The sequence below is a fragment of the Chionomys nivalis genome, chromosome 7 (genome assembly GCF_950005125.1).
Source record: "Chionomys nivalis chromosome 7, mChiNiv1.1, whole genome shotgun sequence".
Classification (NCBI taxonomy): domain Eukaryota; kingdom Metazoa; phylum Chordata; class Mammalia; order Rodentia; family Cricetidae; genus Chionomys; species Chionomys nivalis.
The window spans coordinates 59,030,508-59,057,429 of NC_080092.1; the positions used below are offsets into that span (position 1 = coordinate 59,030,508).

Consider the following 26,922-nt stretch of genomic DNA (forward strand, 5'->3'; position numbering starts at 1 on the left):
CCAGCCTGGTCTACAAAGGAAAGTTCCAGCACAACTAGGGCTACACAGAGAAACCCTGTCTTGAAGAACCAAAAAAATAAAAAAATAAAAAATAATAAAAAAGGAAGAAAAGAAAAGGAAAAAAGGCTAAGTAAGTCAGTAAGCAGCTCTCCTCTGCTTCAGTTCCTGCCTCCAGGTTCCTGTCCTGACTTCTTTCTATGATGAACGTGATATGGAAGTATATGCCAAATGAACTCATTCCCGCCAACTTGCTTTGGTCATGTTTCATCACAGCAATAACAACCCTGAGCAAGACACCACTTGTGACCACTTGTGAAAAAGTGGCCAAATAAGTATCAGCTGGGTGCTGGGGGAGGAGAGATGACAGGGACAGGCTGCACATGACAGAGTACAAGTAAGGCTAAGGAGGCAGAGGCCTTGCGTGCTGAGTACAGGCTGCCAGGGAAGCTGTGCTGGAGGATGCACCGGAGGGGGTGTCTTCACTGCAGACAACAGGCTACAGGTAGAGTGAGACCAAGGAGACAGAACATCAGATGGGAAGAGGCCTCCCTGGGCAGCTCCAGATAAAGAAAGGAGAATTCTAGCTGGGCAGTAATGGTGCACGCCTTTATCCCAGCATTCAGGAGGCAGAGCCTGATGGATCTCTGTGAGTTCAAGGGCAGCCTGGTCTACAGATATAGGACAGCCAGGGCTGTTACAGAGAGAAACCCCATCTCAAAAAAAAAGGAGAAAAGGCAAACTCTTTAGCACTTGAAAGGTGGTTAGTCTGCCCTCACTCACTATTTGTGAGAGGAGCCAACTGCCTAAGAGGATGGGTCTTACTTAGTTTCATACCTGGTTCTAGTTCTAAGTTTGAGTTCTGTATTTACAGCCCATGTACCAAGCACAACAGCCCTTAGACCTAAAGGACAGTCACAAGGAACAATGGAGCAAGTATACAAGGCAGTCATCATACCTAAACATAGTGCTACGGTCACTCAAGAAGAGCCACAAACAACTGAGACAATGTTAAACACGCTGAAGGCTTCACTTATACTCAGTCAAAAACTACTTTCTAGAGCCGGGCGGTGGTGGCACACGCCTTTAATCCCAGCACTTGGGAGGCAGAGGCAGGTGGATCTCTGTGAGTTCGAGACCAGCCTGGTCTACAAGAGCTAGTTCCAGGACAGGCTCCAAAGCTACAGAGAAACCCTGTCTCGAAAAAAGCAAAAAAAAAAAAAAACTACTTTCTAAATCTCCAGAAGTCAAGGAGTCTCTGCTCCCTTCTATGAGAAGCTACTGTGTTGAATCTTTCTTTCATGTCCTCAACTTTCTTATGTGGTCTTCATGAGATGTTCATAGTCTCACAGTGTCCTGGCTGCCACTCCAGGTATTTCAAAAAAGAGCATGATATTCCAGGTGCCACAAGGCTCCAGAGCCCCGCTATGTATCACATGTGACCAATACAGTGCTAAGGGTGGGATGGCTCGTGCCAGGCAGAGAAGGCAACTATTATCACTAGAGTGTTTAACAGACCTAAGCAGGTCACCCTAAGGCAAGTGGGCAGGGTGAGCTAGAGAGCTGCAGAAGGAATGCCTCAGACAAAGCGGCCTGCCAATCACACACGGAAGAGAACAGAGTAGGAGACACATCCACCTCACCCACACTCAGAAGATACACAATGTGGCATCAGTGAGCTACCATGTGCTGAAAGTTCTGGAAAAATGAATGAGGGAGCCTTCCTAATCACTGTAGTGCCTGGGGAGTGGTAGCGAAGGGAATTCCTTTTCTAGTGTGGATGAGGGTGACTTTCTTAGGTGACTCTTTGCTTTTTGCCTCTACCAGGCATGTAGACAACACTGTCATTTATATCACAATCAGCTTACATAGGAAGGAAGGGAGGAAGGGAGGAAGGGAGGAAGGGAGGAAGGGAGGAAGGGAGGAAGGGAGGAAGGGAGGAAGGGAGGAAGGGAGGAAGGAAGGAAGGAAGGAAGGAAGGAAGGAAGGAAGGAAGGAAGGAAGGAAGGAAGGAAGGAAAAGAATCAGTAACAAAACCAAACCACCACAAAATTCTCATGATGCATACGACTCTGTGCAGAGTCACTGCCTGGATAGATGTGCATCATGAACCCCTTTCCCTACCTCTCAACGGGTTAAGAGGACGAAGGAAGGTGAACCAGAGTGGTGTGGCTCTCTTCTAGCCTATGTGTAGACCCCAAAGGCAGCAGCTTCTCAGCACCAGTGCTCACCTGGGTTTACCCCGGGGTTGGTATCCCAGAAGGAACTTGCCGGGAAGTTCCTTGCAGGCACAGATGAAGTAAGGGATGAAAGTGGGCTTCTCCTTCTTAGTTTTGATGAGCAGCTCCTCTAACTTCTGGGGGTAGAATGAGGGGGACAGGTTGGAATGGTAGAGCATGCTTGGTATACAATGACTGGTACATATGCACATATACTTCCTTCACCACTGAGACCCCTACACTCAGCGGAAGTGTCCACTCTTAAGAGCCTGGAAGGTGTCATCCTCACAGAGTCTCAGACTTACCTTCCGGTCCCCACCACTACAGTCCTGGTAATACTTGTGGTTCAGAAGGTCTCGAGCAAAGGAAGCCATGGGCTGGACATAGCGGGCAACAATCTCATCCAAGTCTTCAAATTCCTACAGGAAGACCATTAAGACCTCACACGTCACATCCAGACCTGAGACTCCTTTACAAACCACCCTGAAGGGACATGACAGCAGTTCTGCTCAGCAGGGGCTGACTTCCCCTCATTCTACTGCAAAATCCCTTCAATTTATCAACTGCTTTGACTAAATCCCAGACACTGGCTTACCAGAATAAAGTTCTTTAAATACTAACTGTGATGTCTCACTGTATGTAGGAACATCAGGGAACTTTGGATATCTCCGTACTGAGCACAGATAAGAGGCCTCATCTGCATGTATGCACTCCATCATTTTCTCCACTTCCTCAATAATTCTCTCTAAGCGATTTTTTTTTAAAGATTTATTTATTATATATACAGTGTTCAGCCTCCATGTATGCCTGCAGGCCAGAAGAGGGCACCAGATCTCATTACAGATGGTTGTGAGCCACCATGTGGTTGCTGGGAATTGAACTCAGGACCTCCAGAAGAGCAGTCAGTACTCTTAACCTCTGAGCCATCTCTCCAGCCCCTCTCTAAGCGATTTTAAAATTAGAAATACCAGGTGGGGGGGAGAGCTAGTAATTTATTCTATAAATTACCTTGCTTTGTTGTGCTGCATATTACAAATATGTGTGATGTGTTCAAGTTAGGTGTCAGGTGAAAGCAACCAGAAAGAACTTGTTCAGGCACAGCTCACCTCACTGTTGATCCATAAAGTGGCTCCCAGGCTGAAGGCATTTTCCTTGCCCTCCTCCCGCACATCCACATGCTGGTAGATGCCATCACTGACTTTCCAGGTCACGGTCAGATGGTTTTCACCCTTGCTGCTGGGCCGGATGATAACATCGCCTTGATCCATGGTCTCCATCATCTTTTCTGCTTGCTTGAAATTTATGTTATGGAAAGATGGATGTGCAATCACTCGCTTGATGTATGCTGAAGGGGGCAGGAGAGAGACAGACCAGGCGATGGGTTAGGGCTGGCAGCAACAGGACAATCGTGGATAGCTTCTGACCCACTGTGGGACTCTGAGACACTTTCTGGGCTTGGGTTCTCTGATGTAAATGAGATATCAACCTCAGTTCTTAGACTGAGGAAATGAAGTTTAGCAAAATGTAAACCAGGAGACTGTGGTTCCAGTTCTACTCACACTTGTGTTTCATGCCTCTGGGCCTCATAAAACAGGGCACCCCTATTCCCCAGGGAACTGATGCACATAAACTCTGCAGCCTAAGTCCCAAGTATAAGCTGTTGCATTCAGGTGCAAGGTCTACTGCTGGTCACTCACTAGTTCGTTGCTGCTTTCGCTTCATGTCCTCTTCCTGCTTGTGGTCTGCAGCTTCAGCATCAAAATCATAGTAGGTATCCTTGGGCAGTTTCCACTCATTGTTCCTGTCCATGAGGTCTGAGGTCCGGCAGGTCAGGTCTGCACTGAACTTTTCAATATCAATCTTCATGATACGGCAGTGAACAGTCATCCCCACCTAGATCCACAGAACATGTGAGCTGGAAGGGACAAAGACTATCTAGTCCAATGTTTTATTTCACATAGAACTGCAAAGCCCAAACAGAAAGGTGGGGCTTGCCCAAAGTCAGCTACCAAATGGCAGGGTAGAATTTGGAGTAGGCAGGTGTATGCTGGAAAACTGGACGGTTATTACCAGCATTCTTCTGCTCAGTAAAGCTCACACTCTTCTCTGAGAAGCTGTTTGTCCACTTCTCCTGATTTAAGCAGTCTTTTTGGATCCTGTTGGAAATCCTCACTTCATTATAAGAACGTCTTTTTTGAGCTTTAAGCCCACAGCCCTCCCAGACTGACTCATACAGGTTAGGAAAGTTGGATGAAAATGGCCCCTAGACTCACATATTCGTACGCTTGGTCTTCAGATGATGGACTGTGGAAGGATTAGGAAGCAGGGCCTAGTTGCAGGAGGGGTGTCACTAGGATTAGTTTTGAGGGTTCAAAAGCCCAGGCTAGACCAGCACCTTTCTCTGCCTGCGGCCTATGGATCAGTATGTAAAAACTCTCCGTTACGGCTCTAGAGCCGTGTCTGCCACCTTTCCACCATGATGATTATGAAATTGACAAAAAAAGAAAAGAAAAAAGAAGAGAAATTTATGCCTTGGCAAGGATGAAGCATGCATGGGAAGCCCATATATGGCGGCGATGTTGAACTTGTTCATATTAGGTTTCAAGGTCTAAGTTGATAAGGATGACTGATCAGGTCTCTTCCTTAAAAGGGCACCAGATCTCATTACAGAGGGTTGTGAGCCACTGTGCGGTTGCTGGGAATTTAACTCAGGAGTTTTGGAAGAGCAGGCAGTACTCTTAGCCGCTGAGTCATGATGATCATGGACTAACTTAAAACTGTTAAGTAAGCTTCCAATTAAATGCTTTCTTATATAAGCTGCCTTGGTCATGTTGTCTTTTCACAGCAATAAAACAGTAACTAAAAATAAATAAATAAATAAAAACAACAACAACAAAAAAAAACAAAAAGTAACTAAGATACAGGGTGTCTGGCAAATCTGGATCCAGCCACACCACTGACTTAGATGTCTCTAGAGAAATCGGGGAGTTGAAGAGGTGGCTCAACTACTAGAATGCTTTCCCAGCATTCACAGACCCTAGATTTAATTCCTAGCACTATACAGAAACAGGATGGCACATGCCTGTTAATTTTAACACTTGAGAGGTGATGTGGGAAGGTCATATATCAATCTGTTGATTTTATTGGTTAATAAAGAAACTGCCTTGGCCCATTTGATAGGCCAGCCCTTGGGTGGGTGGAGTAGACATAACAGAATGCTGGGAAGAAGGGAAGTGAGCTCAGACGCCACGCCGCTCCTCTCCGGGGCAGACATGATGAAGGTCCAGCCCAAGATGTGAGAGTTAGCCAGTAAGAGGCTAGAGCTAATGGGCCAAGGCAGTTTCTTTATTAACCAATGAAATCAACAGATTGATATATAACCTTCCCACATCAGGGAGGTAGAGGCAGGGAGCAGGTCCTCCCTCAGCTACATACAAAATTTGAAGCTGGGTTACGTAAGACCCTACCTTAGAGGAGAAAAAGCGTATCTGAAGTTGTAGGATTAGAGACAAAACAGAGATGGTTGGGGGGATGGTTCAGTGTGTAAAGGCACTTATGCAAGCCTGGAGACCTGAGTCTGATCCTTCCTACACAAGTAACCATAAAAACTGAGGTAAAACTGGGTATAGTGGTGCACACCTTTAACTCCAGCACTCAGGAGGCAGAGGCAAGCAGATCTCAATAATGGTCTATAACATCAAGTTATAAGTCTCAAAAACTAAACATGGGCTGGAGAGATGGCTCAGAGGTTAAGAGCATTGCCTGCTCTTCCAAAGGTCCTGAGTTCAATTCCCAGCAACCACATGGTGGCTCACAACCATCTGTAATGAGATCTGGTGCCCTCTTGTGACCTGCAGGCACACACACAGACAGAATATTGTATACATAATAAATATATAAAAAAAAAAAAAAAAAAAAAAACTAAACATATGCCCCACCCTGCCCCCAATCCAAACCAACAACCCAGGGTGGAAGGAGAGGATCAACTCTGGAAAAGCTATTCTCTGACCACCAAGTACACAATGGTATGTGTATAACTGGGGTGGAGGACAGAACACAGACCACATTCACTGACTGTCTAACAGACACACACACGGGGTGGAGGACAGAACATGAACACAATGAGTGTCTAGCTGAAGCCCAGTTCACGGCGGCTGCAGGAGGAGACTTACTGCCAACCTCTCATTCAGACCTTCCTTCTGTGTGCCCCTGTCCTACTGTGAAGCCCAGAGGTAGTCTATAGATAGGGCTGTGTCACACAGCTCTGCAATCTCCTGAGCAACACTGTCTAAAAGGGAGAACAGGCAGTGCTTTCTTATTTGTGAAGTTGGGTCTCACTTCCTGCCATGTGCTAAAACCACAGCTTCTCACACAGGAAGGAACCCTTTCCCAAAGGGCTCGAGACCAGCAGAAACTGCTTTACAAATGCAGCAGACAAAAGCCACTACTCATTCAGATGCTCCCAACCGGCTTCTTCCAGTTATTATAAATCCTCTTTCTGCCCTCACCACCAGCAGTCACTGGGAACAGAGCCCAACTCCCGGTGGGGGCAGCCCCAAGTTAGAAAGCCCAAGTGGGGCAACTGGAAAACACACTACTCCATAGGCTAGTCATCCATTACCTTCACTCGCTCCTCTGGCCTCTTCACCACCTTGTCACTGAGGAATTTGGTAGGGATGAAGCCGGTGACACCATTGTCGAGCCTTGTTTTCACACCAATGGCCTGGCCAGGGCACGAGCCACTGTCGAAGTGGTTCCAGACCTGAGAAGAGAAAGGAGGTTGATTGTTAAGATTCTGGAGCTCCCGTGTTCAGAAGAGAGTACTGGGGGGAGTGGGAAGACTGGAGATATGGCCCAGTGGTTAAGAGTATTTATTTCTCTTGCAAAGAACCTGGGGTCAATTCCCAGTATCCATACAGAAGCTCATAAACAATAACTCCAATTATAAGGGTCAATGTCCTTTTCTGACCTCTGAGGGCATCAAGTATACCACATGGTACATATACCCAACACAGGCAAAAGAGTCACATTTAAAATAAAGTGAATATATCTTAAAAAAAAAAAGAAAAATCAGGGAGTTAACAAGATGACTCAGTGGGGAAAGGCTCCTACCACCAAGCCTGATGACCTTAGTTTGATCCCTGGGATGCATGCAATAGGAGAATCCCCCACCCCCACTAACCGACACACACACAAATGGTGTGTACACAAATATACAAAATAAATAAGAAAACTAAAAACCACACAAACCAACAGAAAAGGGTATCTAGAGTTGCTGTAACTTATTCTACCACTGATGCCCGGCACTGGTCTGGAAACTCAGTTAGTTACACACCAAACAAATCTGTGAACGTCCAGATTCCTTGACTTCATGTTTGTCACTAAGGTCATTAGATGAAACTTTCACGCTTAACCGACTGACTTCCTAATTCCACTGTGGTTTCTTTTGTTCTGTTCTGTCTTAGTGAGTGTGACAAGTATCTAAACAAGAACTTGCTACAATGGACCTAATAAGTGAAAAGGCAGAAAACGCTAGGTGACGTTAAAAAAGAATGTTGATAGCTGGATATGGTGAGGCACACCTTAAATTTCAGCACTGAGGAGGCAGAGGCAGGATCTATCTCTATGAATTCAAAGCCAGCCTCATCTACATAGGGAAAAAAAAAAGAAATATAAAAGGTAGGCAGGCACATCATGCCTAAAAGAATCAAGGGAAATCAGAGCAGGGATAATACAAAAATCATACAGAGGCACACACACCCTCAAGCAAGTATAAGGACACTGTCTACTCTGTGGATGAAAACACATATAAGTCCTAACTCGCCAGAGTGACAGACAGGAAGTAGGGTAAGAATTAGGGGTTATAGTGACTGCATCAGAATGAAAAGAGAGATTCATGTTAAAATTGTCTTCCACCCCCTTCCTTTGTGTACTTTTTTGATGAGAGCATGAACTAAAATACTCTCTCAAATCATCAGACTTCTCAGTTAAAAAAAACAAAACAAAACCTTACAGCAACACTGCAGCACATACCTCGCTTAGTTCAGGAAAGTTGTCCTGTTGACAGAAGGGGCACTGCCACAGTCCTGTCTCATCATTTCGGATGGCCTGGTCATAGCTCTCACCCTGTGGGCGCCTGTGAGCAATGCCAGTAACATTACAGATGATGAGCTTTCCTATAGGAAAGAAAGCAGGTTACTAAGAGAATGGAGGGAGCCGGGCGGTGGTAGTGCACATTTTAATCCCAGCACTCGGGAGGCAGAGACAGGCACATCTCTGGGAGTTCGAGGCCAATGTGGTCTATAGAGAAAGTTCCAGGACAGGCCCCAAAGCTACGGAGAGAAACCTTATCTTGAGCCGGGCGGTGGTGGCGCACACCTTCTTTAATCCCAGCACTTGGGAGGCAGAGGCAGGCGGAACTCTGTGAGTTCGAGACCAGCCTGGTCTACAAGAGCTAGTTCCAGGACAGGCTCCAAAACCACAGAGAAACCCTGAACCCTGTCTCGAAACAGCCAAAAAAAAGAAAAAAAAAAAAAAAAAAAAAAAAAGAAAAAAAAAGAAAAAGAAAAAGAAACCCTATCTTGAAAAAGAAAAGAAAACAACAACAACAAAAAAATGAGACTAGAGAGCTGCCTCCTTCCCACTAACCCTTGCTGACATAACACATCTCACAGCATCTCATCCTGGAGGGTAGAGACCTTCCCTACATTAGTGTCAGAGAAATGAAGCCTGAAAGACAACTCCAAGAAAGACCTCAAAGCAAGATAGAGACAGAACTTTATTTGTACTTTGGTGGTGTTGGAGATTGAACTCAGGGCCTTGAAAATACTAGAGAAATGCTACAACAGGGAGTTACACCTGCCTTTTACCTTTCACTGTGAGATCCTTCTCACCAAGTTCCTGTGAATTCACTCTGTAGCTTTGGCTGTCCCCAAATTTACAGTCCTCCTGCTTTACCCTCCCAAGTAGGAGAGGTGATGGGTCTGCGCCAACAGGTGCGGACAGAAGTCTAACTTGATCTTGACCTCAATTTTGACTTCCAGTCTAGGCCTTGCATTATTTCCTAAGAGCTATACTGGTTAATTTTGTCAATTTCACAAAAAGTAGAGTCACCTAAGAAGAGGAGACATCAACTGAGGAATTACTCTATCAGGTTGGCCTATGGACATGTCATTGGGGACATTTTTTTGACTGCTAACTGAAAGGGGAGGGCCTAGCCTACCATGGACAGCGCCATTCCTAGGCAAGTAGTGCTGGATGAAGAAAGGCAGTTGAACACGAGCCTGACAGCTAGCCAGTAAAAGCAAGCAGCATTGCTCCCTGGTGTCTGCTTCAATCCCTGTCTCAAGCTTCTGTCCTGGCTTCCTTCCCTCAATGATGGACTCTAACCTGGAAGATGTAATAAGCGCTTTCCTCCTCAAAAGCTGCTTTTGGCCGGGCGGTGGTGGCGCACGCCTTTAATCCCAGCACTTGGGAGGCAGAGGCAGGCGGATCTCTGTGAGTTCGAGACCAGCCTGGTCTACAAGAGCTAGTTCCAGGACAGGCTCCAAAACCACAGAGAAACCCTGTCTCGAAAAACCAAAAAAAAAAAAAAAAAAAAAAAGCTGCTTTTGGTCAGTGCTTTATCACAGCACCAGGAAAGCAACCAGGATAACAGATCTCTTTCTTGGTCTTCCTCACCTGACATACAAATTTTTTTCTGTTTGTTTTTCGAGACAGGGTTTCTATGTGTATCCCTAGGTGTTCTGGAACTTGTTCTGCAGACCAGGCTGCCTCTGGGAGGATTAAAGGTGTGTGCCACTGCCGGGCGGTGGTGGTGCACGCCTTTAATCCCAGCACTCGGGAGGCAGAGGCAGGCAGATCTCTGTGAGTTCGAGGCCAGCCTGGTCTACAAGGGCTAGTTCCAGGACAGGAACCAAAAAGTTACGGAGAAACCTTGTCTTGGAAAAAAAAAAAAAAAAAAGGTGTGTGCCACCATACCCTGCAAAACTGTCTTCTTCTACTGAAATCATTTTTAGTTTATGTGCATGTGGTAAATGCCTGAGTTCCCCAACAGCATTCTCTAAGTATAAATACAGACTCATAACTCACCAATGTAGAAGGTCTCCGGAGTCTCTTTGGTTAACATATTGAAGATCTCCTCTGTGTTAGGAGAGCGGTAGGCTGTCCTGAGGTCCTTATACCGACAACTGAGCTCTGCTCGGATATCATACAGTGTGATGTGCTTGTCACCATAGCCCTGGGGAAGACGTCCATTAGGAAGCCTCGCAGCCCCCAACCTGACTCACTGGGAATTTTAGTGACAGGAGGTATACAGTTTGTACCTGACCATGCTTTTCTTTACTGTCAACATTTACTGAAGGAAATTCTCACTTCTTTCTCTCACCTTCTCCCTCATTGGTATCTATGTTGTCCAAGTAGCCCTTGAATGTATGATCGTCCTGCTTCAACCTCCTGAATAGCTGGGATTATTTATTACAGGTGTGTGCTACTGTTCCTATCTCAATAGAGGCGATTTCAAGGTTGCCCTTAGGACACTGTATGCTTCAGGAGCCCCATGAATAAAGGAGGCAGTGTAAAGCTCTGCTCTTGGGAAGGATTTAGAATAAGGCCTCAAGGGCAAGCACAGTACACATCCGCCCTCCCTCTGCCCTGCCCTCACTTTAAGGTCATGGTACCCGACTCTTTCCTGGCTCACTATAAGTGTCTGAAAGTTTCCTTCAACAAACCTAGTACAGCACGGGCAGGGAGAGGAAAAGGTCAAGGCTTCAACACCATAGTATCAGGGTTTCTCTTGAACATCTGCTGCCCAAGTTCCTCCCCACACAGCTGCTTGAGAAGAGTTCTTGCCTGCCAGGACTCATAGCTGCTTACCTGTCTCTCTAGTTCTTCTGCAAAGGCATCAAGGTCTAGATCCTTTAGTCGCTCTGGGTTTTCCAAGATTTCCTCAAGGGCTCCTGCAGGATTGGCGTCCTCTGCAGACTCGTCATATTCCAAGGCGTCCACTGCCATCTTCCTGGCCCATTCGTATGTCTCAGGGTGCACTCGGGAGCCATCAAGGACTTCAATGTATGAGTCAGTGCTGGAGGAAGGGAAGAAACAGCAAGATATAAAACCACAAATTTCAATTAATTAACAACCCAAATGTTCACCAATGCAGAACTGGCTGGGTAAACCAGGGTACTCCATATGATGGAATACTACATAGCCATTAAAAAGAATGAAGGAAATTTATGTTTGCTGATATGGGGAGATGGCCATGATATACTGATATGTGAAAAATGCACTGCAAAACACTATGAACCATGTGATCTCACTTTTGAAGTAAATGAGTAGTTAGTAAATGCATAGCAAAAATAAAATTTAGGAAATTGTAGTATACATAAAAATTGTTATGGTAATTTTCTCTGGGGGGTGGAATTATGGGGGACTTCCACTTTCTGTATAATAGTTCTTTCTGTTGAATTTTATATAGTAAACTTAAGAGTTATAATATAAAACAAGAAGGGGGGAAAAAAACCTCTGAGAATTTGCTGGCAGCTGTTTTCCCCCATAAAGCCTTCCCAGGCTGATCTTGCCCGTGCACTCACATGGGCCTATGTTATTCGTGGAGTGTTACAGCAAAGCTGAGTGGAAAATGAAGGTTTAGAACTTGAAGCCTATTTCCCCACTGACTTCCATTACTGAATGAGGAGCTATGTGCCCGTGGAAAAGATCCTCCAAAGACTGAGTTGATAACTTCTGGAGAGGAAGAGGTCAATAATGAAGTCTCAGTACCACCATCCTAAAACAGAACACATCTCTCTCCCCGTCCTGAGCCTCTTCACACCCATGCTCTTTTCCCATAGCCCCTTTCTGTTCCCCACTTCACCTGGCTGGAACAAAGCCTGAGCACAATCTTATGCTTTCTCTTTTAAAGACAACACTGGTGTTTCTGTGTCTCCCTCTCACAGGAAAAAGCCTTACAACTGATCTCTTCCATAGGTCAGGGGCGACTTCTTACCTTTTCTTTAAAACATTTCCTAATTTAATTGGTCTGAGAACCTTTCAAAGGCCTAATTTCCTGATGCCCCAAATCAACGCCCAAGTAATTGCTGCTGGCCTATCTAAGCAGAGGGTATCACCTGTCCCCCAGAGAGGCAGTGTCGATCTTGAGGAAGCCAGCACAATTCATGAAGACTTTGGGACCCATGTGACACATGGTAACCAGTTGAGTTCGGCTCTCGAGACGGGTATTGTTCTGTTTCAAGATCTAGGGAAGAGGGCTAGAAGTGAGCAGGGCAGTAAGAGGGCCTGCATCCCTAGACTGTTTTCTGTTAAATTTCTATGGCTCGGCCAGGCGGTAGTGGCACACGCCTTTAATCCCAGCACCTGGGAGGCAGAGGCAGGCGAATCTCTGTGAATTCTAGGCTAGCCTGGTCTACAAGAGCTAGTTCCAGGACAGGAACCAAAAAACTACAGAGAAACCCTGTCTCGGGAAAAAAAAATTTTCTATGGCTCGACCTCTGTCAAATATAGTATCTGGGACACCACCAAGTTACCACTTAATAATGCCTTTATTGAGATACAACTTACCTATCAGACTATGTATAGCTGGGCACGGTGGCACACACATGTAATGTTAGATTGAGGCAGAAGGATCATAAGGAGTTCAAGGTCAACCTCACCTACAAATTAAGCTTGAGGCCACTGAATGCTAAAGGAAATGGCCTCAAAAATAAATAAATGAATAAAAATAAAATCCAAGGCCAGGTAGTGGTGACACACATCTTTAATCCCAGTTTTTGGGAGGCAGGTGGAATCTCTGAGTTTGAGGCCAGCTAGGGGAAACCCTGTCCTGAAGAAAAAAAAAAGAAAAAAGAAAAACAAAACAAACCAGACTAGAGCTGGAGCTGGAAAGATGGCTTAGAGGTTAAGACACTGGCTGTTCTTCTAGAGGTCCTGAGTTCAATTCCCAACACCCATACGCTGGCTCACAACCATCTATAATTTGATCTGATACCCTCTTCTGGTATGTAGGCAGAACACTGTATACATAACATTTTGGGGGGGGGTATCTAGACAGGGTTTCTCTATGTAACAGCCCTAGCTGTTCTGGATCTTGCTTTGTAGACCAGGCTGGCTTTGAACTCAGAGATCCACCTGCCTCTGCCTCCTGAATGCTGGGATTAAAGTTGTGTGCCAACCGTCCAAAAAAATCTTAAAAACGAAAAGGAAAATCCAACCCAAAAGACAATGACATGTGACTGTGTATGGCTTCAAAGTGTACAGAAACAAAGAGAGCAACATTCATGTTAGGAAAACAGTGTTATGAACGCTGTTGAAGCTCTCTGAGGTTCTTTTCTGTTTGCACTGGGAGGAGAAACTGCTGTTCTGGTTTCTCTTGCTTCCATCATGGCTATGGCCACCAAAGCACAGTAGAGAGGATTAAGGGCTTGGCTACTAGGCCTGAGGTTGGTAGTTCTCAATAACTTGCTTTACCTCCCTAATCTGTCAATCACATTGGCAAAGCTCTTCACACTCAATGAAATGATATTTTCTTATCAATCCAAGCCTACCTTCAGCAGGTGGGTTCCTTTTCGAGGTCCCAGGCCACAGACATACTGGATCAAGGCCTGGCTGTAAGGATGGGCGATGGCGCGGTTGACATCAACACCAACCTCATTGACCCGGTTGATGAATTCACAGTACAAGGCGTTGAGCAGCTCCTCTTTCACAACATGCTCCTACCAATACAGCAGCAAGTAAGGTTACTGTGCCTTCTGACCCACTTGGCCTACCTGCCCATCCTACTCACCTGCAAGGGATGAAACTTGAGACACAGGATGTCTTCATCAGAGCTGCACACCTGGGCAAATTCTATCAGAGGGTCTTGGATGCGCCGGGCTAGAGAGACGGCTTGTCTCAGAACTGGTGGATAATCCCGGAACTCTGCCTAGAACCAAAGGAAGGTCACAGAACCTTAGGGTGTCCACAGTGACAAGGTAAGAAGAACTCTAAACCATTCTGGCTTGAGCCACTTTTTAAAAATCCCTTTTGGGGCCTTTGTTTTCCAAGGACCACTTTAAACTCTGGAGCTGTCAATCTGAATTATAGTAGCCCAGAAAGTCTCTGAATGGATAAACTAACAGGTATAGCCCTAACCCTGACAACCTGTATTTCCTAGTTAATCTCTCTGGGGTTCAAAGCAGTTGCCAGAGCAAGCCACGATGACAGGGGAATTAGCATTACCTCTGATTTCTTGCTGTTCATATACAGAATGGCCAACTCGTTGTCAACTAGCTCCACCCCAATAGAAGAAAGCTGTTGGCCTTGGTCCAGCTCATGCACTATGCGCTTTACATCCTCAATCAACATCTGGGCATCCCTGAAAGGATGAGGAGTATTGGTTAATGGATCTATTTCCTTAGGAATGGGTACTCTTGACTGAGGTGGTGTGGGGAAGAAAGAACTTCAAAGCAAAGAGGAACCACGTCTCTAAAGAGACTCCTGAAATATCAACATTACACCCAGAAACAAAGCCAGACTAAGCAATGAGAGATGGGTGACTTTGGGTCAGAGCTTTACACCTGGCCTGTCCATAGCCTCATGCCCCTACCTGTTCTCTCCTGCAACAGTGACCACATGAGGCTTCTTATTCACAAGAAACTTCTTTAGGGTTTCAATATCTTGAGCCTGGATTAAAAGAAAATTATAGCTGAAGAGCTCCAAGCATGGAAGATTTCAAGCAAGATGAGATTTTCTTTTTAAGATTATTTTTCTGGGTATGGTAGCATGTCTTGAATCCCATCACTCAGGAAGCAGAGGCAGGCAGATCTCTGTGAGTTTGAGGCCAGCCTGGTCTACAAGAGCTTGTTTCCAGGGGGCTGGAGAGATGGCTCAGTGGTTAAGAGCATTGCCTGCTCTTTCAAAGATCATGAGTTCAATTCCCAGCAACCACATGGTGGCTCACAACCATCTGTAACAAGGTCTGCTGCCCTCTTCTGGTCTGCAAACACACACAGACAGAATATTGTATAAATAATAAATAAATAAATAAATAAATAAATAAATAAATAAATAAATAATAAATAAATAAATTAAAAAAAAAAAAAGAGCTTGTTTCCAGGACAGGCTCCAAAGCTACAGAGAAACCCTGTCTTAAAACAAAAAACAATCAAACAAAAAAGCATTCAAATTCCTCTTTCTTTAGAAAAAGAGGTGATGAAGGGAAGAAGCAGGGAAAAAGCTGGAATAATGCCCCAGTGGCTCCCAGTCATGGAACAGTCTGACCTAGATGTTGCTAAGAACAGAAGCAACCACTGCAGATCCAGAAGTAGATAAGGCCTAGGTACTGATGGATGCCAGAAGCAAACCACACCCAGTGAAGAGTGTCATCTACTGCCCACAAGTGAGACTGTCTCCCAAAGGTGAGACGATTTTTAAATATTAAGATGGGGAATAGACTGCCAGTAGAGTGCTATATCTGTGTGGTACTATATATGTATTATTTTGTATATTTGTATAATGTATCAGCAGAGTGCTGTATCTGTGTTGTACTATATATGTATTGTTTTGTATATTTGTATATTGTATCAGTAGAGTGTTGTTTATTTAAATTAATGTTTTTGTTATTTATTTATTTATTTATTTTTTTTTTGGTTTTTCGAGACAGGGTTTCTCTGTGGCTTTGGAGCCTGTCCTGGAACTAGCTCTTGTAGACCAGGCTGGTCTCGAACTCACAGAGATCCACCTACCTCTGCCTCCCAAGTGCTGGGATTAAAGGCGTGCGCCACCACCGCCCGGCTTTGTTTTTGTTATTTAAAAAACTTGCCAGGAATGGTGGTGCATGCCTTTAACCCCATCACTGGAGAGGCAGAGGAAAGTGGATCTATGTGAGTTCAAGGCCAGCCTGGTCTACAAAGTGAGTTTTATTTTAGCACAGGCTCCAAAGCTACAAAGAAACCCGGTCTTGAAAAACCAAAAAAGGGAGAGAGAAAAAGAAAAGATGTGATGAACCCGACTTATTTATGTGAAGTTTTGTTGTTTTGCTTAGACCACAACACTTGAACTCACTGAAGTACAGAGTGCACTGAGTAAACACTTGTGACCTATTCTAGAGACCTACTTTCTTTTCCCGCTCTTCTTCTCTCCATGCAGTTCGCCTCTTGGTGAAATGGGGCAGGCGGAGGAAATCAGTCACTTCTCCCTCACCATTGACTAAGGCACAGAACACAGGGTGATCTCTGCCAGCCAGACACAGAAAGAAGAATGCAACAGTTAGCAAGATGAACCACAAGTGGGAAGAAGAAACTGTGAAAGACAGGTGATAGCGCAAGGTAGGTAGGTACCTGGCAGAGGAGAAAGCGATGCCTAGGACTCGAATGCCCTTCCCCTGGTTCTCATCCATAAAGTCGTCATCTTCTTCCACCTGCTGATCTGGTCTGTAGGGCGCCACCCTCAACCAGTTGTAGAGCTTTCGGCTACAAGCCTAAAGTAGAGACACAGCCGGCACTATGGTCACCAGGGCCTTCAAATGTGTAAGGGGGTGTGTTCATGAAGTACATGCTCCTAGTCACCTGACAGGTCTACAACACAAAACTTTAATTGCATTCTGGAAATGGCAGCAACATAAATGAGAGACATTTAGATGAGTGAAGAGGGAAGAGGCCTGGAGCAAACCTGGGCACAAGCCCTCTGTCCTGTTTTGACTCTTTCTCGCCTTACGCTCTACATGTCCCCATTCTTTCTCCAGCTATAGACAACTCTGGGCTATCTTCATTCTCAGTTCAACTAAAGACAATGAAAGCTGGGGTGTGGTGGCATAAGCATCAGAAGGACCACAAGGTCAGCTTCGGCTACAGAGACTTTGTCTTAAAAAAAAAAACAGTAGGACCAGAGAAATGGCTCAGCAGGTAAAGCACCTGCTGCCAACCTGAATTTAATCCATGGGACCTACACAGAAGAGAGGCAGAATCAACTTCCAAAAGATATCCTCTGATCACACACGTTCATGCACATACCCACACTTGTAATTAATAAATATAATAATGAAAAATTGGAGTTTAGGGCTAGGGCTGTGTGGTAACGTCCTTAGGTTAAATGTCTGAGCCCACCCCCAGAGGGAGTAAGGCAGTGGCTTGCAGGCCTCACCTTTACAACACTTTCTCTGGCCTCTGCTAGCAGCTTGTTCTTGAGTTCTTTGGCCATCTGCACATACAGGAACTGCTGCAAAGCTCGTTCAATGGCCATGGTGCGCTGCCTGTTCCATTCTTGTACTTGGTGGCTGAACTCATCCCGGTAGTAAAACTGCTTGATCTCCTCGAAATATGTTTGGTCGTTGCCATACCTGAGGAAGGGCACAAAGCTCTGGTGTGTGGTGGAGAAAACATGACCCTCACACATCCATGAAGTGTGTGAGGTTCGTTTACTCAGAAACGGTAGCTTATGCTCCTGAGGGCTGCCTTCCCTCCTCCAGCCCCCTTCATCCCAGGAGTAAGTTGTATTTACCCTTACCCTTCTACTCCCTTCATATCTATGCTGATGTCAATGGTGAGCAGTCCTTCATCCTCAGCCAGACCTATCTTGAGGAACTGGTCATCTCTTAGCTCTTTAACAGGCTTGTTCTTTAAGTACTTAAAAGAATAAGCGTAGTGGGCCTCATCCACATCCTGAACACAGGGAGAAGGAATCATTAGCAGGTAGGCAGGGCTTGGCCCTGGGAGAAAAGACTGCAGAAGGAGTCTAGAGTGCGGCCACACCTAGAACAACAGCCCCAACTTACCTTTCTACCTTTCTTGGTTGGGGTTATGTTTAGCTTGGCTCTCTCCTGGAAGGTTTGCCTCAGCACCTGTCTGACAAGGGGCTCCCGGGCAATCTGTAGTGCAACCATGTATCGGGCGCCTTCAAGCACAGCTTCTGGTGTAGGGAACTGGCTGTGGGGACAACAGTGCAGCTGCAGGATGAGGGTGTCCCTGCCATCAGGTCACCCTTCCTTCTGGCCGTCGGCTTTATGCCCACCTGCAAACGTAATCTTTGGCCAGCTCCAAGGGCTCTGCAGGAAACTGTTCTGTCTCATGTCGCTGGTAGCTGTCACGGAGGTTCTCCCCAAACTGCTCAGGTGTGAGGCCAAACTTTTTGGCCAGGCCATCTACAGCAAACAGAGGAGTGCAAGGTGAGGCAGCAGCCTGGCAGATCGCCCAGCTGTTAGAGGCTACAGCAGCTGTTTGGGCATCAGAGTTTAAAGAGAGGCCATCAAAGAACAACAAATACAACCTGACTTTAATTATCTGGGAGACTTCTAATTACTTAGGAAATTTAAGAGACACTGGATAATCATAGAGGTAGGGAATAGAAAGATGGTTGGTTGGGGTAGTGTTTATGGAGACTCTACAGTTTATTCTTAGATGAGTGACTAATATATTCTTTCCTGTTCCTATCCACTAGGGCATTACTGGAAATGTTTCCTTATTCAAAGCTGAAATGCCTATGTGACAAAAGGTGGTTTTACCCAGTCCTGCACTCTGGCAGATAGTGTACATGTCTCGGCGGGAGGCCTGCTTGAGCTCTGGTCCCCTCTGTTCCTCATCTTCAGCCTCTTCACCTTCACCTGGGAACAAAATGAGGGCAATAAGCTCTTGTTTCTAATCAGTTTCAAGGACCTGAGATGTGAAGATGTCCAAATGGCACCCAACCTAGCCATGGAGACTGGCATCTTCTTTCTCGACACTCACCTTCCTCATCTCCATCCTCCTTTATGCGCTTCAGTTTCTTACGGCTAGCCTTGGCAGCATTCTGCATCTTGGGGATGTCACGACCATAGTACAGTAAGAAATGATTGTAGACATCTTTCAGTTCATCCATTGACTGTACATCTTTGAGCCTAAAGGGGAAAGATGCAAGATCCTATTACTTATTGGGAGCAAGCTTTGCTATAATACTTCTAATTCCCAGGAAGCAAGATCAAGTAAAGATAAGCAAATAAAGTCACAGAACAGTCCCAGACTACAGTTTCAGCACAACCAGGATATCTTTTTTTTTTAAATATTTATTTATTTATTATGTATACAATATTCTGTCTGTGTGTATGTCTGTAGGCCAGAAGAGGGCACCAGATTTCATTACAGATGGTTGTGAGCCACCATGTGGTTGCTGGGAATTGAACTCAGGACCTTTGGAAGAGCAGGCAATGCTCTTAAACGCTGAGCCATCTCTCCAGCCCCCCAACCAGGATATCTTAAAGGAATGTATGTTGCTGGGAGTGGCAGTGCATGGCTGTAATATTTGGAGACTGAAGCAAGAGGCCTGCCACAAGTCTGAGACAGCTTGGGACATCCCGCCACATCTGCTTCAAAAACAAACAAGTAAAGTAGGTGTGATGTCCCAGAACTTGAGAGGTGGGAATATCAGGAGTCTAAGGCCAGACTGTTCTATAGGAGATCCTGTAACAGTATATACACAAATATAGGAAAAATGCCAAACAGAAACGATTAGTGGAGAATAAAGGCCACACCTGTGATCTCGCCACTAGAGAAACCTAGAGTCTGAAGCCAGTCTGAGCTGCACAGTAAGGCACTATCTTAAACAAACAAACAGTATAAGGAAGAGGCAGAACAGGCAACGCATGTTTAGTGAAGTTCAAAGTCTTTGAAACTACTTCTCAGTATAAATGCTATCCACCAAAAGCATCTGTTAGCCTCCAATACCACATTATTCAGGCTCCCAAATTACTTTCAGATTACAAACTGTTTCTTATGTAGCATTATCAACACGGAATAAATGCACACATTACCAAATATGTATACCTAATACAAAGGCTGCAAAGGTGTAGGCACTTGCTACTGGATTGCCTGTTACTTCTCTTGTCTTGTGTCCGTCCCCTCACCCCCCGTCCCTCGTCTTTTTTGGAGACAGACATTATGTTGCCCAACTTTGAACACTACCCTCCTGCCTCAAAATCCTCTCAAGAACTGGGATTATAGGTGTGGGCCAACATACCTAATTTAAATTCCTGTTTAACAACTTAATTTTTGGTAAATAAATCTGTTTTTTATATACTAATATGGAAATCCAAAATGAGAATCTGTCAGCTTATTCCACTGCTCCCCATGGGATTTTATATAGTTCAAGCTAACTCTTAACTCATGACCTTCTCAGTTCTACCTTCCACTTGGCTTACAGAAGTGGACCACCACTCAGCTAGCATGCTCACTTTTAGCTGGGTGTGGTGGTACACACCTCCAGTCCCAACACTTGGGAGGCGAGGCAGCTTAATCTCTGAGTTCGAGGTCAGCCTAGTCAGTTCTAGGATAGAATTTGTTTTTTGATTGTATTGACAATTTGGGTTCTAAGGGCTGGGACCCCATGCTGCAAATTCCGCAAAGAAACAGTGCTCCTGGGGACCTGCCTTCAGTTAGGTGGTTCCCTGGAACAAGCCCTGCATGTCCTACCTCTCCATGTCAGTAGTATCCAAAGCCCGGATGCCATCAGCAAGAGGTTTGTCAGGATCAGCAGAGATTTGCTCATACTGATAAGCCTGCATCTTCTCAAACAGCCGTGTTAGGTTCTCTTTTCGGATTCTCAGCTGAGTCCACTAGGACAGAGGAAGGCAGGAGTGAGGACTGGAACTAAGCCCTGGCAACCCAAGTCCGCTGTTCCCTTTAGCAGACGCACAAACCAGGGAAGTTGGCAGTCCTGGAGGTCAGAGCTGTAGCACCCTGATACTGGTTTTTCTCCACCCAGTTCTCAACTCCATGTGGCCTTTTGTCCATGTTACCTTTTCATCCCACTGCCACACTCTCCATAGGTCATTGATATGTAATTCAGGTTCCACATACTCCTTTCGGTAGAAGGCAATAAAAGGCACCTACGGTAGCAAGGATGCTGCTGTCAAGCAGAAGAAAGATCTGCAAACATTTCCTCTGCTAGAAGATAATAATTTCCTAGTCTAATAGCGCCATAAAATTCACAATTACAAGAATGATCTTTCCAACTGGCTATGTAGTGCAATGTTCTCCCCAGTGGAGTAGGTAACATTACAGACAGGCTATCTTGTCCCCTTGGTTACTAGTACCTCTTGCTAGTCACAGCACTCTTGAGTTTAAGAGACTTCTAAGGATGAGGAAGGGGGTTTACCACTTGATTGTAGCTACCTCTTGCCTCACCCTCCGAATTGTAATGAATTTCTAACCACTGGGCTACTAGAGCTCAAGGAGCAACCTCAAAATGCTGATTCCGCATGAAGCCCAGGGCCTCTTTGATCTTCTGAATCGTGCTGGGTCCTTTGCGACTGAAGCTACTAGTTGGCTGCCCACGGTCTAGGTAATCACAGCTTTCCTATAGTAAGAAGCAAAAACAAAAGAAGACGCGTTACTTCCTGTCTTAGCCAAACAGGAGCTTCAAAACATGAGAGCATTTTCTGATGAAATCTAAAATTTTTCTTTGCTTTTTTATCTTCCTCTCTCTCAGTTTTTAGAGCAGGATTTTACTGTGTAGTCTTGACTATCCTGAAACTCAAGCTTTGTAGACCAAGCTGGACTTGAAGTCACGGATATCTGCCTGCCTCTGCCTACCTCTCAAGTGTTGGGATTATGGGATTAAAAGTGTGCACCACCAATGCTTGCTTAGTATTTTTCTTAATACACATATATACATATCTTTCCCAGGCATACAGAAGCAGCACATAGGGAATAGCTTCTCATTTTCCTCAACTGACCTCTGGTTCATATCAGAACTTTTAACATTTACTTTATGTGTATGAATGTTTTGCCTACATGTATATGTGTGCCATGTGAGTACCTGGTGCCCACAGAGGTCAGAAGAGAGAGTAGGAACCATAGAACTCCAGGTACAGGCAGTTGTGAATCATATGTGGGTGCTGGGAACCAAATCTGTGGTCTCTGCAAGGGCAGCAATGCTTCTAACTATCCAGCCAGCTTTCTAGCCTCTCAAATCTAAACTTCTGAGTACCTGTAAAGAAATGGTTGGTGTGGCAAAGGCATTTCTGTAGATCCAGTCAGCTTCTTCTTCTAGCTCATCATCTTCAGCTGCCTTGACAGGAATGGAGCGGAGCTGTAGGGGAAAGAGGGTGACACATCTTTATTCTGTGTCCTGCTCAGGAAAAACATAACAGTTCTGAACAGAAGCATGTGATCCTCAGGTACATACTTCTAGTGTCACCTGACATAAAATGGGCATTTTCCAGATCTGTTGAGAATACCATGCCAGCCGGGCAGTGGTGTCGCATGCCTTTAAGCCCAGCTCTTGGGAGGCAGAGGCAGGCAGATCTCTGAGTTCAAGGCCAGCTTGGTCTATAGAGCAAGTGCCAAGACAACCAGGTAGGTTCATACAGAGAAACATTGTCCCAGACTCCCCAACAAAAAAGACGAAGGCAAGAGGATCAGAAATTTAAGGTTACTCTTGACTACTTACTGAGGCCACTATGAGCTACATGAAAACCTGTCTCAAAAACAAACAAAACAATAAAAATAACAAAAGCAAAAACAAAAAGAAAAAAAAAAGATCAAAAAAGCCACCATTTCAATGTCAGTCCTGTAATCATAGCTACCCAGGAGGCTGAGGTTTAAGACATGCTTGGGCTACAGAATCAACCAAAGGCCAGCCTAAGTTAGTGAGACTCAGTTTCAAAATAAAAAGTAAAAGAACAATCAACAACAGCACTCAATACTGCCAGAATAAATAGACTCCCTGGACCTGACTCAGATGGGTTTCAAAGTCCAATGGATACTACTCATTGTGATTTCCTACCTGGAACCTCTCAGGCAGGTCAGTGGCTCGGATTTCATTGTCCTGGTCTGTGAGGTGGCTGCTCTCCAGTTCACTTGGTTCATACATCTCAAAGATGCTCCTGCGGCTCACACGCTTCTTGGTGGTTTTCTTGGGGCGCACCCGGATTTCCCCTTCAGCCTCGTCATCCTCATACTCATAGTCTTCCTCCAGCTCCTCATCGTATTCATTGTATTTCTCAAACTCGTCATAGTCAAAGTCCACCCCGAAGATCTCCTGAGCTTCCTGCAGGGCTCTGTGTGTGAGAATAAGGGGATTGAGAGGGAGGAGAAATGCAGCCCTCCCCACAACCTCTGCATGCCACAGGACTAAAGGAGCAAAGAGAAAAGCCACTTGGAAAACCATATTCAATGTGGAATAAATATGTGCCTGGAAGTTTCAAGGCAAACCATTATCAGAGGATAAAAAGTTTATCTTTGGCACCTGCCAGGAATAAGAGCCAAATATCACAGTCAGATGGGTCCTTATTCTGCTTGGCAAACCATCTTCTGCCAAGTTGCTATAGCATTCCCTTAGAACAAAACCTTTCAAACTACTATACTTTGCTGCAGGTTAGAAGGTCATCTATACGTGAATATACTGGGCACATCAGGGATCCTGGATGAATGCCCATGTGGAACTCTAGTCTAATTTTTTTTTTTTTTTTTTTTTTTTGAGACAGGGTTTCACTGTGTGACAACCCTAGCTATCCTAGCTCTATAGACCAGGCTGGCCTTGAACTCATAGAGATCTACCTACTTCTGCCTCCTAAATCCTGGGATTAAAGGCCTGCGCTACCATGCCTGGCTTCAGCCTAATCTTTCACATGTTTGAGAGCACTCAGTGACTGAAGGAGCAGTTGGAAACCACTGTCTAGTAGAGGTGTGATTGAGGCACAGAACAAAAATGGATGTGAGTTTGGGACATCTTAATTTTGGCAGAAGCCTCTAGACTTCCTGATCACATGCCCATTCAATGTCTTTATTACCACACCGTGGCAGATACACTTACGCATCCGTATATCCAGGAAGCTTTTTTCGCCATTTGGGTTTTTTCAGAGGCTGGCCATCATCATCCACAATGAAATCGTCAATATCTGGAGAAGGAAAAAGTTAATGCTCAATCACTGGATAAGCCTGGTTCCTGCCAGGGAAATTAGGGAGGTGCCTTAAAGGACCTCCCTATTAAGGAACAGGAAATGTCAACATCCACCCAATGTTGGCTTCCCTGTCTAGCATCTTCACGTACCTGACTCTTCATCCTCCTCCTCCTCTTCCTCTGGAGGAGCCATGGGGGCCTCTACAGCCTCTTGTCCTTCTTCCCCTTCCTCATCCTGGAAGATTTCCCCTGCAATAGCCTCCTTTTCATGTTCCTCTTTGCCATATTCCTCTTCATCATCATCTTCATCATCAGACATTTTTTTGACACGTCGGTATTTTTGCTAGTGTTGAGAAAAATATGCTTTATTAAGATGGGTCATGTAGGTGTCTAATAAGGATACCTGTTATCCAGGCTCACTTCTATATTCCCACCACAATTACTTTTGTCAAGTGAGATGGGAAAGAACACGTTGAGTGATGTTTATGCAGCCCCAAGGCCCGTCCTGCAAACTGACAAATCTTTTTCTATTAGACTTCAGATCTGGGACCTACAGCATTATGCTGCTGGGTACCTTTCTCTTCTCTGATGACCCCAAACTATTCAGGAAAAAGGATAAAGAAAGTACTTACTCCTCGCTTGACTTTAACACCCAAATTCTCCTCAATGAGGTCAAAATCATCATCTTCCAGACGATCATCAAAAGCTAAAGAGAACAAAGTGTACCCATGGTGAGGGGAGGCTCTTCTCCACTGCAACTTCCACCCCTGCCTCAGCTGATACCGGGACATGCTACTAACTGCGTTTTCTCTTCTTGTGGCCAACATCATCCTCTGAATCAGCAGAGTCGCTGCCCTCATCTTCCTCCCCTTCTTCTTCATCATCGTCATCATTGATAAAGCCTTTAAGGTTGCCTTGCTCATCTTGATCATCTAGATTCTCTTCTTCCTCCTCCTCATCTGAAAACATGTGGGTTGAGACATGGAGATTGGGATTAGAGGGTGAAAGGCAGACTACCCACTTACTTTCAATTATCCACGTCCCCTGAACCTAGTGACTAGGTGGCATGTCTATTCTCTGTCCCATGTAATGGCACAGAGCAGGACTTGGAAGGTTTCTTCCCCACATTTACCAGCTGTCTTTAGGAAAGATGATCTTCCCAATTACCTTGCCTCCTCACATTAGTAGATGCTTTACAGCTTCCAGTTACCTGTTTTCCTCAAAGGACAAACTCAGCAGCCACATTCCTTCTTTTATTCTTTTGCTGAAAGTTATACCTCCTGTTCCCCCTTTAAAGTTACTTCATAATTCTACTCTCTTGATGACCTTAAAGCTTAAAAATAGGGTACAAAAACGTTCACGGGAATAAAAGTGGGAAGCATTACAGAGATTTCTCTATCAGTTTACTGTCTGTCCCATACACTAATGTAAACTCAAACTAGCATAAACAGTAACTGCATCTTATTTTTACCTAGCTAGTTCGAACTGTTGTGCCTGGGATACAGCAGAGTGATGCACTATTCATTTCTAAGAATGACTCAACGTTCTCAAGCTGGTACCTCATGTGTGAGACCTGTGCTCAGCCTGAGCCTTTTATCAGCAAGAATCCAACTATCCAAAGCTTAGGAATAGTGGGGAGAAGGTTGAGGCTGGGGCCTCCTTACCATCATCCTCCTCTTCCACAAACTTCTTGGTGACTCTAGGTACCACCTCGCCTTCATCATTGTATTCTTCCTCTGACTCTTCGGCCTCACTTTCTACAAAATCAGACATTGCTGCTCCTTCCCAGTCTCCTTGAAAACTACAGAAAGAAAGGAAGTTTGTATGTGTGTGTGTGGGGAGGGTGGTGAACAAAAATAAGACACATGAGCCAGGTGTAGTGGTACACACCTTTATTAATCTCAGCACTTGGGGCAGAAGCAGGCAGATCTTTGTGAGTTTGAGGCCAGCCTGATCTATAGCATGAGTTCTAGAATAGCCAGAGCTACATAGTTAAGACCCTGTCCCATAACAAACAAACAAAAGACACAATTTTAAACAGGGCTCTTAAACCTCTTCACAGAATCCTTGTAACTACCTACCATGGCTCTGTTTACTCCAGCATTTCTCCTTAGGAAGAATCAGGAAGCTCAGCTTGGGAGTGTAACTCAATGGTAAAGGCTCACCTAGCATGAAAGAGGCCCGAGTTTGATTCCCAAAACCAAAAAACAAGGCTCCAAACCTCCCATTCTACCAAGGGTCGCTCCTCGTGAGCATTTTTTTTTTTTTTTTTTTTAAGTTTCTCAAGACAGGGTTTCTCTGTAGCTTTAGAACCTGTCCTGGAACCAGCTCTGTAGACCAGGATGGCCTTGAACTCACAGAGGTCTGCAAGCCTCTGCCTCCCAAGTGTTGGTATTAAAGGTGTGCACCACCACTGCCTGGCCTCTTGTGTGTATTTTAAGAAATGGCTATCATACAAGACTTACACCAGAATCATTTTTCTCGTTCTCACTCAATTTATTGAGAAAGGGTTTCATTTCACTCTGTAGCCAAGGTTGGCCTTTAATTCACAGCAATATTCCTGTTTCTGCCTGTCCAGTGCTGGATTATAGGAACTAACCACCACATTTGGTTTTATCATTTCTCTTAATCTTCACAAATTTCCAGGAAGAATTGGGCAAATGAAGAGGATTATTATGCAGGTGAGGCTATGATGGTAGAGTGAGATTATGACTTGCTCACAAGAAGTTTAAGAAACAGTAATTGCGCCGGGCGGTGGTGGCGCACGCCTTTAATCCCAGCACTCGGGAGGCAGAGGCAGGCGAATCTCTGTGAGTTCGAGACCAGCCTGGTCTACAAGAGCTAG

At 45.1% G+C, this 26,922-nt stretch overlaps 1 protein-coding gene across 2 annotated transcripts in view; it reads right to left on the minus strand.

Moving 5' to 3' along the window:
• Positions 1 to 26,922, minus strand: part of Supt6h (SPT6 homolog, histone chaperone and transcription elongation factor) — a 39,503-nt gene that overhangs the window by 4,474 nt on the left and 8,107 nt on the right. Inside the window, exons 2-33 of one of the 2 annotated variants that reach the window (XM_057773671.1) lie at positions 26,159 to 26,242; positions 25,742 to 25,878; positions 24,878 to 25,036; positions 24,710 to 24,783; positions 24,228 to 24,420; positions 23,991 to 24,075; positions 22,962 to 23,235; positions 22,164 to 22,265; positions 21,414 to 21,530; positions 20,971 to 21,060; positions 20,645 to 20,787; positions 18,929 to 19,077; positions 18,706 to 18,804; positions 18,216 to 18,345; positions 17,980 to 18,130; positions 17,712 to 17,866; positions 17,349 to 17,544; positions 16,547 to 16,686; positions 16,324 to 16,441; positions 14,815 to 14,891; positions 14,448 to 14,583; positions 14,014 to 14,151; positions 13,775 to 13,942; positions 12,341 to 12,468; positions 11,091 to 11,298; positions 10,308 to 10,455; positions 8,250 to 8,392; positions 6,838 to 6,978; positions 3,914 to 4,109; positions 3,323 to 3,561; positions 2,522 to 2,635; positions 2,229 to 2,353 (exon numbers count right to left, since the gene is read on the minus strand). In XM_057773671.1, coding sequence (XP_057629654.1) covers positions 2,229 to 2,353; positions 2,522 to 2,635; positions 3,323 to 3,561; positions 3,914 to 4,109; positions 6,838 to 6,978; positions 8,250 to 8,392; positions 10,308 to 10,455; positions 11,091 to 11,298; positions 12,341 to 12,468; positions 13,775 to 13,942; positions 14,014 to 14,151; positions 14,448 to 14,583; positions 14,815 to 14,891; positions 16,324 to 16,441; positions 16,547 to 16,686; positions 17,349 to 17,544; positions 17,712 to 17,866; positions 17,980 to 18,130; positions 18,216 to 18,345; positions 18,706 to 18,804; positions 18,929 to 19,077; positions 20,645 to 20,787; positions 20,971 to 21,060; positions 21,414 to 21,530; positions 22,164 to 22,265; positions 22,962 to 23,235; positions 23,991 to 24,075; positions 24,228 to 24,420; positions 24,710 to 24,783; positions 24,878 to 25,036; positions 25,742 to 25,850 — 4,445 coding nt within the window. In that variant the 5' untranslated portion in view covers positions 25,851 to 25,878; positions 26,159 to 26,242. The remainder of the gene's footprint in view (positions 1 to 2,228; positions 2,354 to 2,521; positions 2,636 to 3,322; positions 3,562 to 3,913; positions 4,110 to 6,837; positions 6,979 to 8,249; positions 8,393 to 10,307; positions 10,456 to 11,090; positions 11,299 to 12,340; positions 12,469 to 13,774; positions 13,943 to 14,013; positions 14,152 to 14,447; positions 14,584 to 14,814; positions 14,892 to 16,323; positions 16,442 to 16,546; positions 16,687 to 17,348; positions 17,545 to 17,711; positions 17,867 to 17,979; positions 18,131 to 18,215; positions 18,346 to 18,705; positions 18,805 to 18,928; positions 19,078 to 20,644; positions 20,788 to 20,970; positions 21,061 to 21,413; positions 21,531 to 22,163; positions 22,266 to 22,961; positions 23,236 to 23,990; positions 24,076 to 24,227; positions 24,421 to 24,709; positions 24,784 to 24,877; positions 25,037 to 25,741; positions 25,879 to 26,158; positions 26,243 to 26,922) is intronic. The other variant, XM_057773670.1, reaches the window with a different exon arrangement.